Here is a 16,332-nt window from a genome sequence, read left to right as displayed (position 1 = left end):
CACATGCTTTGCCAGCTAAGGATACCCATTTCCATCTGCCTACTTCATTGTTAATAATGTGAGGCTCTAGACCGGAGACAGTGTAATTTTTGAGTGTAGGGACTGGCTGGAGTCTCTCCACTTCCCCAGTGTCACATTCTTGGGGTTATAGGATCTAGCAAGACGGGCATCCTTTCTCCTAATGCTCCTCAATCCTCTAGGAACCTCCTTGGGTGAGGTAGCGCCAGAAAGGCTGCTTCCTAAAGGGCTGCCTCCTGATTCTTACCTGTAGGGCACAGGTGCCCGACCGTACACTGGGAAGGTTGGTGCTGAGGATGCTGATGGGATTGACATGGCCTACCGGGTGCTGGCTGACCACGCTCGGACCATCACTGTGGCACTGGCTGATGGTGGCCGGCCTGACAACACAGGGCGCGGGTAAGTATGCTGCACACTGGGTGGTGTTTGGACTGGCACCACATGTGCTATGTATGACTCTTTATGAAACTTTTTTTTTGTGAGATGGAGCGAGATCACGCCCAGGCTGGAGTACAATGGCGTGATCTCGCCTCACTGCAACCTCTGCCTCCTGGGTTCAAGTGATTCTGCCTCAGCCTCCCAAGGAGCTGGGATTCCAGGTGCACACCACCATGCCTGGCTTATTTTTGTTTTTTTAGTAGAGATTTTTTTTTTTTTTTCTTTGAGACAGAGTCTCGCTCTGTCGCCCAGGCTGGAGTGCAGTGGCGCAGTCTCGGCTCACTGCAAGCTCCGCCTCCCAGGTTCACGCCATTCTCCTGCCTCAGCTTCCCGAGTAGCTGGGACTGCAGGTGCCCGCCACTGCGCCAGGCTAATTTTTTGTATTTTTAGTAGAGACAGGGTTTCACCGTGTTAGCCAGGATGGTCTCGATCTCCTGACCTCGTGATCCACCCACCTCGACCTCCCAAAGTGCTGGGATTACAGGCATGAGCCACCGCGCCTGGCCTTTTTTTTGTTGTTTTTGAGACAGAGTTTCACTTTTGTTGCCCGGGCCGAGTGCAATTTTGCGATCTTGGCTCACCGCAACCTCCACTTCTCGGGTTCAAGCAATTCATCTGCCTCAGCCTCCCGAGTAGATGGGATTACAGGCATGCGCCACCATGCCTAACTTTGTATTTTTAGGAAAGATGGGGTTTCTCCATGTTGGTCAGGATGGTCTCAAACTCCCAACCTCAGTTGATCCACCCGCCTCAGCCTTCCAAAGTGCTGGGATTACAGGTGTGCGCCACTGTGCCCAGCCAGAGATGGGGTTTTGCCATGTTGGCCAGGCTGGTCTCGAACTCCTGGCCTCAGGTGATCTATTTATTTGTCTTAGCCTCCCAAAGTGCTGGGATTACAGGTGTCAGCCACCACGCCCGGCCTTTTTATGAAACTTAAAGCCATCCTTCATTATTGTTTCCTTGTCTTTTGGGCAGTTGGAAGAATCCCTCCACCGCTTTTTTAAGGGATGAAGGGAGTTTCAGCTACTGTCACATAGTTGCCACTATACTAAATCTCTGCTGCTGAGTACAGATGATAAGGATTGTATTTAAAGTTGCCTGATAGGAGATTGGCAGGGCCAGGGTATTGACCAGCCCTGGGAAGCTCTGTTACTGACAGGCAGGACCTGGGATCACCGGCATCAAGTACACATCTTGTCTGTCTTGCCTTCCTATATGGGTAACTGAATGTAAAAGGAAAACAAACCAGTGTTTACCCTAGGCAAGCCTTGACGGGTATTTGTGGGTATGTTACTGAGTCTTACGCTAAAATTAATGACCTTGGGGAATGCAAAAGTGCATGCTTAGGATAAAAGAAAGTTCCTGAAAGTGGTGTTGCTTTGGGTAGGATTCCCACAGATGCACGACAAAACCCTCAGCTGGGAATGTTAGGGACTAGTTTCTGCCTCTTACAGGTATGTGTTGAGACGGATTCTCCGCCGAGCTGTCCGGTACGCCCATGAAAAGCTCAATGCCAGCAGGGGCTTCTTTGCTACATTAGTGGATGTTGTTGTACAGTCCCTGGTAGGTTCATTTCTCTGCTTACCCTTCTGTGCTAAAGCAATCCTTTAAGAGGGATGGGGTGGGAGAGGGCATACTGTTAAGGAGCTTTTTGTTGTTGTTTTTTGAGACAGAGTCTTGCTGTGTCGCCGAGGCTGGAGTGCAATGGTGTGATCTCGGCTCACTGCAGCCTTTGCCTCCTGGGTTCAAGCAATTCTCCTGTCTCAGCCTCCCGAATAACTGGGATTACAGGCACACACCGCCATGCCCAGCTGATTTTTTCTGTTTACTAGTAGAGACGGGGTTTCACCGTGTTGCCCAGGCTGGTCTTGAACACCTGAGCTCAGCCTCGGCTTCCCAAAGTGGTAGGATTACAGGCGTGAGCCACTGCACCCTGCTAAGGAGGTTTTTTAAGAGGGGGCAGGGAATAGTCTTTGGTTTCATCCAGCCCCTCATCTTGCTTCCCCTTTGTCAGGGAGATGCATTTCCTGAGCTGAAGAAGGACCCAGACATGGTGAAGGACATCATTAATGAAGAAGAGGTGCAGTTTCTCAAGACTCTCAGCAGAGGGCGTCGCATCCTGGACAGGAAAATTCAGAGCCTGGGAGACAGCAAGACCATTCCCGGTAGGGACCAGTTTTTGCCCTTCTCCATCCTGGCCATTTGATCTTTCTGGGAAAGACAAGCCCTTTCTCACAGACTGACTGTGGGTTCCCGTGTCTCTGAGGCTGAACATAGCTTGATTGAACTGCTTTTGGTGCAAACTGGAATTTATAGTAAAATGGTAAAAGTAATGCATCATTGTGGCAAACTATTCAAACAATACAGAATACAAAAGTGTTCAGAAAAAGAAAATAATTTTTCTCGGGGCAGGGTGGGGGTAGATTTTTTTCTCAGAGGGAACAACTCTTAACGGTTTGGTGTATAACTCTTCAGGATTCTTCTCTGTTTGCATGCAAATAAATACATGTAGGTATTTGTGGGAATATTTGGTATATACTGTTTTGCAATTTGGGGAAAATAAATTCCAAAGATTTTTTTCCCCTTTTTATTGAAGTATAACAAGGGAAAAGCTTGATGAATTTTCACAAATTGAACACACTTATGTTCAGATCAAGAGAGAGATTTGTTGGCCATGCATGGTGGCTCACACCTGTAATCCTAGCACTTTGGGAGGCCGAGGCAGGCGGATCACGAGTTCATGAGTTCAAGACCAGCCTGCGCAACAGGGCAAAACCCTGTCTCTACTAAAAATACAAAAAATTAGCTGGGTGTGGTGGCATGCACCTATAATCCCAGCTACTCAGGAGGCTGAGAGAGGAGAGTCGCTTGAACCCGGGAGGTGGGTTGCAGTGAGCCAAAATCATGCCATTGCACTCCAGCCTGGGCAACAAGAAAAAAGAAATAGAAAATTGTCCAGGTGAGGTTTTTATTATTATTTTTATTTATTTATTTATTTATTTTTGAGATGGAATCTCGCTCTGTTGCCCAGGTGGGAGTGCGGTGGTGCGATCTTGGCTCACTGCAAACTCTGCCTCCTGGGTTCACGCCATTCTCCTGCCTCTGCCTCCCAAGTAGCTAGGACTACAGGCGCCCGCCACCAAGCCCGGCAAATTTTTTGTATTTGTAGTAGAGATGGGGTTTTACCGTGTTAGTCAGGATGGTCTCGGTCTCCTGACCTCGTGATCCACCCGCCTCAGCCTCTCAAAGTGCTGGGATTACAGGCGTGAGCCACTGTGCCCGGCCCAGGTGAGGTTTAAAAAGAAAAAAAGGTTAAAAAAAAACCAAAATCGAGAATTGTATCGGGACATCCATTGTGTTTCCCCCAGGTTAACTGGAAAACATGTGTTGGATTTTCTGATGGGCACACAGGGCTGATACTGACTGGCCTTGTCTCTTTAATTCCTTCTGCCAATCTCAGCATCCTCTTGGAGGACTTGGCATGGAAAAGGGGCCGTCTGTGTTTTTTGACACACCTCCTTTGTGCTGTGTAGGAGACACTGCTTGGCTCCTCTATGACACCTATGGGTTTCCAGTGGATCTGACTGGACTGATTGCTGAAGAGAAGGGCCTGGTGGTAGACATGGATGGCTTTGAAGAGGAGAGGAAACTGGCCCAGGTAAAGAACTTGGAGAGTGAGCAGGAAACCCAACACCTTCCAACTCAACACCACTTGGCTACAGACCAAACATGAGTTTCCTTCCATTAAAGTCTTTGAAGTGCTTTTTCCCCTAGACCAGTGGTTCATAAGTGGGGGTGAGTCTGCCTTCCAGGGGGCAATTGGCAATAATGTCTGAAGACATTTTTGGTTTTCACAACCAGGGGCAGATCCTGCTGTCATGTACTTGGTAGAGGCCAGGGTGCCACTCAGCATCCCACACTGCAAGAGGATCCTCCACAACAGAGAATGATCTGGCCCCAAATGTTAGTAGTGCCAGGATTGAAAAACTCTGTTCTGGCAGTTTACGCTGGGCATAGTTTAGCAAGTTCCAGTCCTTTGGAATCCCTTTTCTCCTACTGTAGTGTAACTTATGCTTGTTTCTCTTGCTAACAGCTGAAATCACAGGGCAAGGGAGCCGGTGGGGAAGACCTCATTATGCTGGACATTTACGCTATTGAAGAGCTCCGGGCACGGGGTCTGGAGGTTACAGATGATTCCCCAAAGTACAATTACCATTTGGACTCCAGTGGTAGCTACGGTATGGTGCTCTGCTCCTTCCACTTCTGAGCATTCTGCCCCGTATCTGGAGGGTATTTGAAAGATTGTTTCTGAAGATTAGCTATCCAGCAAACTGCTGACAGCCTCTCCTGGAGTGCCATACAGTCACGCTATGCACTTCTATACACATAGGGGTGCCATACAGTCACGCTATGCACTTCTATACACATAGGGCACCCTTCGCTGGAAGTTTTCTTAGCTCTATTTTGAAATAATTATCACAGGAAGTTGTAAAAAAAAAAAATTGTAGGAAGAGTCTCACACCCTTTGTCCAATTTCCTCTAATTGTAACATCATGCAGGAAACTGGGCAATTGACATTGATACAATCCACAGTAACTATTAGAATGTTATTAGGGGCCTGGTGCTGTGGCTCACACCTGTGATCCCAACATTTTGTGAGGCCAGGGCAAGTGGATCACCTAAGGCAGGAGTTTGAAACCATCCTGACCAACATGGTGAAACCCTGTCTCTACTGAAAATAAGGAAATTAGCTGGGTGTGGTGGTGCGTGCCTGTAATCCCAGCTACTCGGGAGGCTGAGGCAGGAGAATAACCTGAACCTGGGAGGCAGAGGTTGCAGTGAGGCGAGATCATGCCATTGCACTCCAGCCTGGACAACAAGAGTGAAACTCCATCTCAGAAAAAAAAAAAGAATGCTATTAGGATTCTATTATCCTAATGCTACTAGAATGCTATTATCCGAATAGCATTCTTTTTTTTTTTTTTTTTTTTTTCCCTGAGATGGAATCTAGCTCTGTTGCCCAGGCCGGAGTACAATGGCATGATCTTGGCTCACTGCAACCTCCGCCTCCTGGAGAATCAAGCGATTCTCCTGTGTCAGCCTCCTGAGTAGTTGGGATTACAGGCACATGCCACCATGCCCAGCTAATTTTTGTATTTTTAGTAGAGATAGGGATTTCACCATGTTTGCCAGGCTGGTCTCGAACTCCTGACCTCTTGATCTGCCTGCCTTGGCCTCCCAAAGTGCTGGGATTACAGGGGGGGAGCCACCTCGCCCGGCTGGATAATAGTATTCTAACGTTAAGAAACAAAGCTGGTGCAGTGGCTCATGCCTGCAATCCCAGCACTTTGGGATGTGAGCGGGGGTGGATCACTTGAGCTCCGGAGTGTGAGACCATTCTGGGTAACATGGCAAAACCATGTCTCTACCAAAAATACAAAAATTAGCTGGGTGTGGTGTACGCACGCCTGTAGTTCCAGCTACTTGTGGGCCTGAGGCAGGAGGATCACTTGAGCCTGGGAGATTGAGGCTGCAGTCAGCCATATTTGTGCCACTGCACTCCAGCCTGGGCTACAGAGTAAGACCCTGCCTCAAAAAAATAAATTGGCAATACATGTTTCTGCTGCTTTTTTGCCCTGGTAGAGAACAATCTGTTTTTTTTATTGAGATGGAGTCTCGCTCTGTCACCCAGGCTGGAGTGCAGTAGCGCAATCTTGGCTCACTGCAACTTCTGCCTCCCAGCTTCAAGCGATTCTCCTGCCTGAGCTTCCCAAGTAGCTGGGATTACAGGCATGTGCCACCATGCCTGTCTAATTTTTGTATGTTAGTAGACACGGGGTTTCACCATGTTGGCCTGGCTGGTCTCGAAATCCTGAGCTCAGGTTATCCACCCGTCTTGGCCTCCCAAAGTGCCAGGATGACAGGTGTGAGCCACCGTGCCCAGCCGAGAACAATATTATACCTGAATCTATTCAGGCAAGCGTACAAAATGAGTATATTCTTTATGAGTTGACCTTGGACTAGGGGAATTTATTGCCACTCTTTTTTTTTTGAGATGGAGTCTCACTCTGTCACCCAGGCTGGCGTGCAGTGGCGTGATCTCGGCTCACTGCAACCTCTGCCTCCCGGGTTCAAGCAATTCTCTTGCCTCAGCCTCCCGAGTAGCTGGGACTACAGGCCTGTGCCACCACGGCCAGCTAATTTTTTGTATTTTTAGTAGAGACGGGGTTTCACCATGTTCGCCAGGATGGTCTCCATCTCCTGACCTTGTGATCCACCTGCCTTGGCCTCCCAAAGTGCTGGGATTACAGGCCTGAGCCACTGCGCCTGGCCTATTACTACTCTTAAAGATCTACTAATCTGGCCAGGGCGTGGTGGCTCAAGCCTGTAATCCCAGCACTTTGGAAGGCCGAGACGGGCGGATCACAAGGTCAGGAGATCGAGACTACCCTGGCGAACACGGTGAAACCCCATCTCTACTAAAAAATACAAAAAACTAGCCAGGCGAGGTGGCGGGCGCCTGTAGTCCCAGCTACTCAGGAGGCTGAGGCAGGAGAATGGCATAAACCCGGGAGGCGGAGCTTGCAGTGAACTGAGATCAGGCCACTGCACTCCAGTCTGGGCGACAGAGCGAGACTCTGTCTGAAAAAAAAAAAAAAAAAAATCTACTAATCTCATGCACCAAGTTTCTGCTCAGTAGCTCAGAGTTAGGGTAACCCATTGTCCCAGTTTTAACACTGAAAGTCTGCATCCCAGGAAACCCCTCAGCCCTAAAAATTGGGACAGTTGGTCACCTGACAGAGTGTTGCATTCTTTGATGGGAAGCCCTTTTTTTTGTTGTTGTTTTTTGTTTTGTTTTTTGAGATGGAGTCTTGCTGCTTTATCGCCCAGGTTGGAGTGCAGTGGCGCGATCTAGGCTCACTGCAAGCTCCGCCTCCCGGGTTTACGTCATTCTCCTGCCTCAGCCTCCCAAGTAGCTGGGACTACAGGCACCCACCACCATGGCAGGCTAATGTTTTGTATTTTTAGTAGAGACGAGTTTTCACTGTGTTAGCCAGGATGGTCTCGATCTCCTGACCTTGTGATCCGCCTGCCTGAGCCTCCCAAAGTGCTGGGATTACAGGGCAAGCCACTGTGCCAGCCACGAAGCCCTTTCATTTTTTTTTTTTTTTTTTTTTTTTTTTTTTTTTTTTTGAGACGGAGTCTCACTCTGTGGCCCAGGCTGGAGTGCAGTGGCCGGATCTCAGCTCACTGCAAGCTCTGCCTCCCGGGTTTACACCATTCTCCTGCCTCAGCCTCCTGAGTAGCTGGGACTACAGGCGCCCACCACCTCGCCCGGCTAGTTTTTTGTATTTTTTTAGTAGAGACGGGGTTTCACCGTGTTAGCCAGGATGGTCTCGATCTCCTGACCTCGTGATCCGCCCGTCTCGGCCTCCCAAAGTGCTGGGATTACAGGCTTGAGCCACCACGCCCGGCCACGAAGCCCTTTCATAGTCTAATGGGTTTGCTTCCAAAATACAGTTGGACAATTTGGAGCTAAGAAGAGTTTGAGAAAGAGAATCCAGCAAAAGTCTGCTAAGAAGGCATGAAAAGGTCATTGATCCATTGTCCCCTTTCTGTGCATTCCCTCGAGCAGTATTTGAGAACACAGTGGCTACAGTGATGGCTCTGCGCAGGGAGAAGATGTTCGTGGAAGAGGTGTCCACAGGCCAGGAGTGTGGAGTGGTGCTGGACAAGACCTGTTTCTATGCTGAGCAAGGAGGGCAGCTCTATGACGAAGGCTACCTGGTGAAGGTGGATGACAGCAGCGAGGATGTGAGCCAACAGTTCTTCTTCCTTGTTAGCCGAGGAGGGCCAGGCATGGAGCCGGGGAGTTGCTCTTGCCCCACTGTGCTCCAGGCTTTGGGAGCAGTCCTGACACCCCTTTGGGTTGGGTTCCATGGTCAGTATTTCTGAAGCTGAGGGAGCTGCTGCTTGTACCTGTTGCTTTCCTGGCCATTGGGTACCCTCATAGAAATATTTTTGCAGCCAGGGTGCAAGTTTCCTACAAGCTTTGCACATTAAAAAGGAGAGGCAGCTCTCTGAAGGGGAGGTGTCCCTGTAGAAAACAGCCTAGAGCTCTGCTGCTGCTGAATGAGTTACTTTGTCTCCCTAGGCTTCAGGTTCCTTACGGAAGTTTTTAAATATTCTAAGATGCGGCTGGGCGCGGTGGCTCACGCCTGTAATCCTAGCACTTTGGGAGACCGAGGTGGGTGGATCACCCGAGGTCAGGAGTGTGAGACCACCCTGGCCAACATGGTGAAACCCTGTCTCTACTAAAATACAAAAATTAGCTGGGCATAATGGTGGATGCCTGTAATCCCAGCTGCTCGGGAGGCTGATAGGGGAGAATCGCTTGAACCCAAGAGACGGTGGTTGCAGTGAGCTGAGATTGCACCACTGCACTCCAGCCTGGGCGACGGAGCAAGACTGTCTCAAAAAAAAAAAAAAAATTCTAAGATGCTTCTTAATGTCGTGTGTGTCTGTGTGTGTGCACAAATAAATTTTTTTTTTTTTTTAGATGGAGTCTTGCTCTGTAGCCCAGGCTGGAGTGCAGTGTCACAATCTTGGCTCACTGCAACCTCTGCCTCCTGGGTTCAAGCGATTCTCCTGCCTCAGCCTCCTAAGTAGCTGGAATTATAGGCACTTGCCATCACACCTGGCTCTTTTGTATTTTTTTAGTAGAAATGGCATTTTACCTTGTTGGCCAGGCTGGTCTCGAACTCCTGGCCTCAGGTGATCTACTTGTCTTAGCCTCCCAAAGTGCTGGGATTACAGGCATAAGCCACTGCACCCGGCCTATTTAATTATATTTAATAATATTAATGGAATATATGTGTGTGTACAATTTACATATGTAAAGAGAATTTTTTATATACACGAATTTATATTGAAAACAGAAGAAAATTTATATATTTTTAAGGATTTATTTATTGGTCTCCTCCTTGACCCCCTCTTAGAAAACAGAGTTTACGGTGAAGAATGCTCAGGTCCGAGGAGGGTATGTGCTACACATCGGAACGATCTACGGTGACCTGAAAGTGGGGGATCAGGTCCGGTTGTTTATTGATGAGGTGAGTTGGGTTACTGTGGCCCCCATTGGATTTGGTTAGTAATCACCTTCTCCTCCGGCTTTAAATTGTCCTGTCACTGTTATCACTCCCTAGTGACATTGTAAGTAGGCCGCAGGGGTTAATTTCAGTGCATTTGGTGGATTGTGAGGGATGCAACTAAGAGTTAATCTGTATGTTCCCAAGGATTTCAGTTAAGATCCTGTGGACTTGCTTTCATGGATTGCTTTTCTAACCTTACCTACTTCTTCAGGAGCCAAGGATGCTGAAGCATGAAGAGGTAGGCTCTGTGGCATGTGACAGAGCTCCAGAGTAAGAGTAGCTTAAAACAGAATAGCAGTGTATGTTCTGAAAAGCTCAAGCTGATATGGAGGCTCGGCCCCACAGAGTCAGAGGGCCTGGCTTCTCCTCACCTGTCACTCCAACTTCTTTCCTGGGGCGTTGCCTTTGATTTCCTGGTTCAGAGGATAGCTATCAGATCCATCGTCTAAGCCAGGGGTTGGCAAACTTTGTGTAAATAACTGGATACTAAATATTTTTGGCTTTGTGGACCACATGCTCTTGGTTATGACTACTCAGCTCTGTGGTTGGAGTGTACAAGCAGCCATTGACCATACGTAAACGAACAGGTGTGTCTGCTGTAAACCTGTTTATGGCTGGGCGCAATGGCTCATGCCTGTAATCCCAGCATTTTGGGAGGCAAGGTGAGCGGATCACCTGAGGTCTGGAGTTTGAGACCAGCCTGACCAACATGGAGAAACTCTGTCTCTACTAAAAATACAAAAGTAGCTGGGTGTGGTGGTGCATGCCTGTAATCCCACCTACTCGGGAGGCTGAGGCAGGAGAATCGCTTGAACCCAGCAGGTGGAGGTTGTAGTGAGCCGAGATCGCGCCATAGCACTCCAGACTGGGCAACGAGAGCAAAACTCCATATTAAAAAAAAAAAAAAACTTTATAAAAATTTATAAACACACACATTTGGGGAAGCTGAGGCGGGAGGATTGCTTGAGGCCAAGAGTTTGAGACCAGCCTGGGCAACAACATGAGACCCCATCTCTACAAAAAATAAAAAATATTAGTTGGGGGTGGTGGTGTATACCTGTAGTCCCAGCTACTTGGGAGGCTGAAGCAAGAGGATCGCTTGAGCCCAGGAGTTTGAGGTGGCACTGAGCCATGATTGCGCCACTGCACTCCATCCTGGGTAACAGAGCAAGACTGTCTCTAAAAATGAAAAGACAGATGACAGGCTAGATTTAGCCATAGGCCATCGTTTGGCAATTCCTGTTCTAGGTGGTGGAAAAGAAATGGGAGGACCTGTCCCATCCCTTTAATGGTAGACAGCACTTCTGCTCAAAACCTGTTGACCAGAACTTAGTCACATGGCCACACTTAGCCGCAGGGAAGCTGGGAAGTGTAACCTTTATTCTGCACAGTCATATTTCCAATAAAAATTGTAGCACTTGGGGGTGCAGGTACCGGGATATAACTAGCAGTCTATTACAGATCTCTCCATGAGCCCTTCTGCCCTTTCCAGCCCCGACGAAGACCCATCATGAGCAACCACACAGCTACGCATATTCTGAACTTCGCCCTGCGCTCAGTGCTTGGGGAAGCTGACCAGAAAGGCTCACTGGTTGCTCCTGACCGCCTTAGATTTGACTTCACTGCTAAGGGAGCCATGTCCACCCAACAGATCAAGAAGGCTGAAGAGATTGCTAATGAGATGATTGAGGCAGCCAAGGTAGGATGGGCGACGGCTGAACGCCTCCCCTCCCCGCACCATCACTGTCTGTCCACAGTCTCAGCAGTGCGGTGCTCTCACTCCGTTTTTACCAGATTCGTCCTGCATGTAGATTTGCTTAAAGCAGTGATTCTTCACCTGTGCTTTTGTAGGGGGCAGTGGTGGTTGTTGCTGAAGGGGAGAGGGAGAGGCCTTTGTCTGACCCCCACCTTAGGAGAACCAGAGCTGTTCTAGTTGAGTCTGTTCACATAAAAGATTTGGTCCACAGTTTAACAAAATAGTTGGAAATTCCCATATTGATGCCCTTGACTTTGCATGTGGCGTGTGATTCAGGAAGCTCATGGCACGTGCCAGGCAGAGCCAGGTCGGAACGCAAGTCCTGCCTGCAGGACCATGCTCTCCTGCCTTGTCGAACCGTACCTCCAGGGATCTCTTCCAGCTCTTTTCTTTTTTGTCTGGCAGCCCGTCTACACTCAGGATTGCCCCCTGGCAGCAGCAAAAGCCATCCAGGGCCTACGGGCTGTGTTTGATGAGACCTATCCTGACCCTGTGCGAGTCGTCTCCATTGGAGTCCCGGTGTCTGAGCTGCTGGATGACCCCTCTGGGCCTGCCGGCTCCCTGACTTCTGTTGAGTTCTGTGGGGGAACGTGAGTACCATGGAGGGGCAGAGTAGACGGGTCATCTGCCATCACCTTCTGAGGATGTAGGTCTTAGGCTAGAACAACTCTCGTCTTTCTAAGGTTGCAGTGAAGTCCTCAGAAATATAGTTGCTAAATAGTGTTCCCATTAGACCTCCCGTATCTGATGTTAACATTTCCTGATGAAACATTCCCAGGAGGATAAGGTGGAAAACATTGTATTCACACTTACCATGCAGTTGCTTGCTGCTGTTTGCTGGGCTGAAACTAACAAGAAGGCTAGTGTGAATTTGGGATTCAGCAAGGCCTGGAGTGCTCATTGAGCTCCTGATGTAGTCCTAGCCCTTTCCATTCCTGGTATCTCACTTAATTTCCTTTGACAGCTTGGGCGGCATCTAGGGAACGTAGCTCTTTTGTCTCAGAGCCCCTGAGCAGGCTACGTGCTTGACCCAGCTCAGTTTGGCATGGGATAGCCACTTCTGCCAATTTGGATTCCTCTGTAGCTCTCTGGGCCTTTCTGGGAAGGTCATGGGGGCCTGGAAAGTTCCTGCTTCCAAATGAAGCCTTATCAAAAGAATTTTTTTTTTTGGGGGGGTGGAGTCTTGCTGTGTCCCACAGGGTGGAGTGCAGTGGCACAGTCTCGGCTCCCTGCCAAACGATTTTCATGCCTCAGCCTCCCAAGTAGCTGGGACTACAGGCATGCGCCCCCATGCCCAGCCAGGAAGAGAACATTCTTTTTTGAGACAGAGTTTCGCTCTTGTTGCCCAGGCTGGAGTGCAATGGTGTCGTCTTGGCTCACTGCAACCTCCGCCTCCAGGGTTCAGGCGAGTCTTCTGCCTCAGCCTCCCGAGTAGCTGGGATTACAGGCACCCACCACTACGCCCAGCAAATTTTGTTTAAGACGGAGCCTTGCTTTGTTGCCAGGCTGGAGTGCACATGGCTTGATCACAATTCACTGCAAACTCTGCCTCCCCGGTTCATGGCATTCTCCTGCTTTAGCCTCCCGAGTAGCTGGGACTACAGGTGCGTGCCACCATGCTCGGCTAATTTTTTGGATTTTTAGTAGAGATAGGGTTTCACCATGTTAGCCAGGATGGTCTCGCTCTCCTGACCTCGTGATCCACACACCTCGGCCTCCAAAAGTGCTGGGATTACAGGTGTGAGCCACCGTGCCTGGCCTAATTTTGTATTTTTAGCAGAGACAGGGTTTCTCCACGAGTTGAGGCTGGTCATGAACTCCTGATCTCAGGTGACCCACCCATCTCAGCCTCCCAGAGTGCTGAGATTACAGGTGTGAGCCACCACACCTGGCCAAAAAGAACATTCTTAATGTCATGGTTGAGACCGTCCAGGGTCCCCTGCAGGCCTCTGGCAGGCAGGGAGCAAGTGGGATGTGCAGAGTAGGGTAGGGGCCTGGGGGATTGAGTTACAGGCTTTTCTGCCCAGCTGAATTGGGCAGGAAACAGCTTTCAAAAACTTTATACAAGAGCTGGGTGCGGTGCCTCATGCCCAGCACTTAGGGAGGCTGAGGCAGGCGGATCACTTGAGGTCAGGAGTTCAAGACCAGCCTGGGCAACATGGTGAAAACCTGTCTCTACTAAAAATACGAAAATTAATTAGGAGTGGTGTCAGGTGCCTGTCTCCCAGCTACTTGGGAGGCTGAGGCAGGAGAATCACTTGAACCTGGGAGGTAGAGGTTGTGGTGAGCCAAGACCGCACCACTGCACTCTGGCCTGGGCAACAGAACAGGATTCTATCTCCAAAAAAAAAACCTTTATACCACTCTCAAAGAATGAGGATGAATTAATGAGCATTTGAGGTTCTCTGAACAACTGAGAAATAAAGCCTATTTGTTCAAGGGGTTGTGGTAAGATTTTAACAGCAATCCTCAAATTGTCCCCTAATGAGCAGGAATACAAAAATAGAGCATTAAGTTCCACCACAGGACCAAAACTGTCACATAGAGCCTAATGGTAAGACTGTATTGGATATTAAGGACCACAAAGCACTTTCCTGTTTGCCTCATTTAATTTGCATAGCAGCTACGTGGGGAGCATCATCCCCATCTGAGAGCTGAGAACACTCAGGTTTGGTGAGCTGGTGTCTCGCTCGGTGTCAGAACACTCTTAAGCCCAGGCTATCCCTGACTCTCAACCCATTCCTGCTTCTCTTATCCGCTAGTGAGATCCCCAGCCAAGGGCTGTCAGGACTTCTTTCACCATGGCCTTTGTTTTCTGCTATTCAGGCACCTGCGGAACTCAAGTCACGCAGGAGCTTTTGTGATTGTGACGGAAGAAGCCATCGCCAAAGGTATCCGGAGGATTGTGGCTGTCACGGGTGCTGAAGCCCAGAAGGTGAGCAGGTCAGGCTGGTTTGTGGCTTATCTGAAGAGGGCAAGAGGAGCCCAGTCTGCGAATCCATAGAACAAACAGTGCTCCGCGTGGCTGCTGCAGTCAGAGTAAAAGTACAGACTGGGCCACTCCTCCTGCCCCAGTGTCCTACCCCTGCTTGGCAGAAGAAACCTGCCACCATACAAGATTTCCTAGCTTTCCTGTGTTTAGTCTTAAAATATATGTAAATCTGGCTATCTACCCCCTCTTATCTCCATGTGGACTCCACGTGGAGGAGGGTGTAAGACATAGATTCGCTGTGGCTTCATGGCCCCCGGCACTGATCCAAATACCCCTAGGAGCGTGCTTAGTCTGAAGCCGTGCAGTAGAGGATGGGTGCTCTGTCATGGGAACTGGTGTGTCTGACTTGTGCTAAAGCCCCAGGGTTAGCCACTTCCTAGGTGATGGGGTTCCTGATTCTCGAGCTTGATCATCCCCAAGTCTGAGTTAGGTACAACCTTTGCCAGTGGGCCTGTGAGCACTGTGCTCCTTGCTGGGGCCTGGTGCTGCCAGTACCTGCTCCCCAGACACTTTTGGGGTATGTTGCTGCAGGGCCTGCCACTGGGGTTTCTGCAGCTGCTCAGACCCAGGATAGTGAGGCTGACTCAGGCCTCCTGCCTGGGGTTGACCCGGTGTCCCCTCCCAGGCCCTCAGGAAAGCAGAGAGCTTGAAGAAATCTCTCTCTGTCATGGAAGCCAAAGTGAAGGCCCAGACTGCTCCAAACAAGGACGTGCAGAGGGAGATCGCTGACCTTGGAGAGGTAGGGGTGGCTTCCCTCCCTCCTCAGGGCCTGACGCATGAGGCATGCCCTATCTTCAGTAAATCTCCTGTAGTCAGTCAGGCCCTGGTTCTTGGTGAAATGGGCCTTTGGGCTGACTTCTGTTGTCCTGCAGCCTTGTAGCAGGGACCCCATGGATCCTGGCCTTGGACCCTGGAGGTTCCCTGCTGCCTCCATTGCTGCTAGCAGGAGAGCGCTTCCCAAGCATGTGTGGGCACTGGGGTGGAGGGATTTGGAGAAGGGGAAAAGGCTGCCCCCTGCTTCCAAGCCTGCCTGGCATTTATTTGCATTTCAAGCTGCCGGGAAGCTCATCACAGGCTGTTCCCAGCCTGGTAAGGACTGGGCCTGACTTGGACCCTGGTTTCTGCCTTTCCTTTCTCTCTAGCCCTGCTTGTTTCACCTGCCGCAGCTGCTCCAGAAGGGACTGGTCTCAAAGCCAGAAGACAGCTTTGTGTTTTTGCTTTCCTTTCCAGGACACTAGTCAGGGAGGACTTGGGTTCAGGTGGGGTGGGCTGGACCCTGACATCCCAGCAAGTTGTGGCCCAGATTCAGATGGTCTTCTGGTTCTGGTTCCAGGCCCTGGCCACTGCAGTCATCCCCCAGTGGCAGAAGGACGAATTTCGGGAGACTCTCAAATCCCTAAAGAAGGTCATGGATGACCTAGACCGAGCCAGCAAAGCTGATGTCCAGAAACGAGTGAGTCCTGGCAGCACCGGTGGCCAGAGTGTTTCCTAGGCAAAGGCCGGCAGGATCCAGCCAGGGGTTTGGGGCCTGGGCTTTTGGTCTGAGCTGCTCTTCTGGACTTTTTTCTTGCAGGTGTTAGAAAAGACAAAGCAGCTCATCGACAGCAACCCCAACCAGCCCCTCGTCATCCTGGAGATGGAGAGCGGTGCCTCAGCCAAGGCAACCCAGGGGCCGGGGCCCCCCTCCCCTGGGGCTCATCAGCCCTCTGGTGGCTGATACGTGACCTCTGTGGCTCTGAGTCAAGTGGTTGCCTAAGGGCCCACTGTCTGGGATTAAGGTTGGGAGGAACAGCAGCTCCCGGCATGTGGGAGGCACACCTGGGCCAGGTCGTGGGCAGGGCCCGGCCCTGGGGTCCTCCACCCAGGCCCTGAGGAAGGCACCTGCTCTGGGAAGGGGTGGGGGTGGGTGGCAGTCCTTCTGAGGGCTGCAAATGCTCACACTAGTGAGGGTCCCTGCTCCAGCACCATGGCCTGAG

At 50.2% G+C, this 16,332-nt stretch overlaps 1 protein-coding gene across 3 annotated transcripts in view; it reads left to right on the top strand.

Annotated features, from left to right (window-relative positions):
* AARS1 (alanyl-tRNA synthetase 1) overlaps positions 1-16,332 on the top strand; it is a 35,703-nt gene that overhangs the window by 18,251 nt on the left and 1,120 nt on the right. For 2 of the 3 annotated variants that reach the window (XM_030924851.1, XM_010382953.2), the window contains exons 7-19: positions 272-417; positions 1,911-2,019; positions 2,471-2,621; positions 3,990-4,114; positions 4,550-4,694; positions 8,093-8,271; positions 9,456-9,569; positions 11,101-11,307; positions 11,770-11,954; positions 14,191-14,299; positions 14,982-15,095; positions 15,690-15,809; positions 15,930-16,016. In XM_030924851.1, coding sequence (XP_030780711.1) covers positions 272-417; positions 1,911-2,019; positions 2,471-2,621; positions 3,990-4,114; positions 4,550-4,694; positions 8,093-8,271; positions 9,456-9,569; positions 11,101-11,307; positions 11,770-11,954; positions 14,191-14,299; positions 14,982-15,095; positions 15,690-15,809; positions 15,930-16,016 — 1,791 coding nt within the window. Of the gene's footprint in view, positions 1-271; positions 418-1,910; positions 2,020-2,470; positions 2,622-3,989; positions 4,115-4,549; positions 4,695-8,092; positions 8,272-9,455; positions 9,570-11,100; positions 11,308-11,769; positions 11,955-14,190; positions 14,300-14,981; positions 15,096-15,689; positions 15,810-15,929; positions 16,135-16,332 lie in introns of all 3 variants that reach the window. The other variant, XR_004055405.1, reaches the window with a different exon arrangement.

This window comes from Rhinopithecus roxellana, chromosome 20, assembly GCF_007565055.1.
Source record: "Rhinopithecus roxellana isolate Shanxi Qingling chromosome 20, ASM756505v1, whole genome shotgun sequence".
NCBI classification, from domain to species: domain Eukaryota; kingdom Metazoa; phylum Chordata; class Mammalia; order Primates; family Cercopithecidae; genus Rhinopithecus; species Rhinopithecus roxellana.
This window is presented reverse-complemented; position numbering and strand designations above follow the sequence as displayed.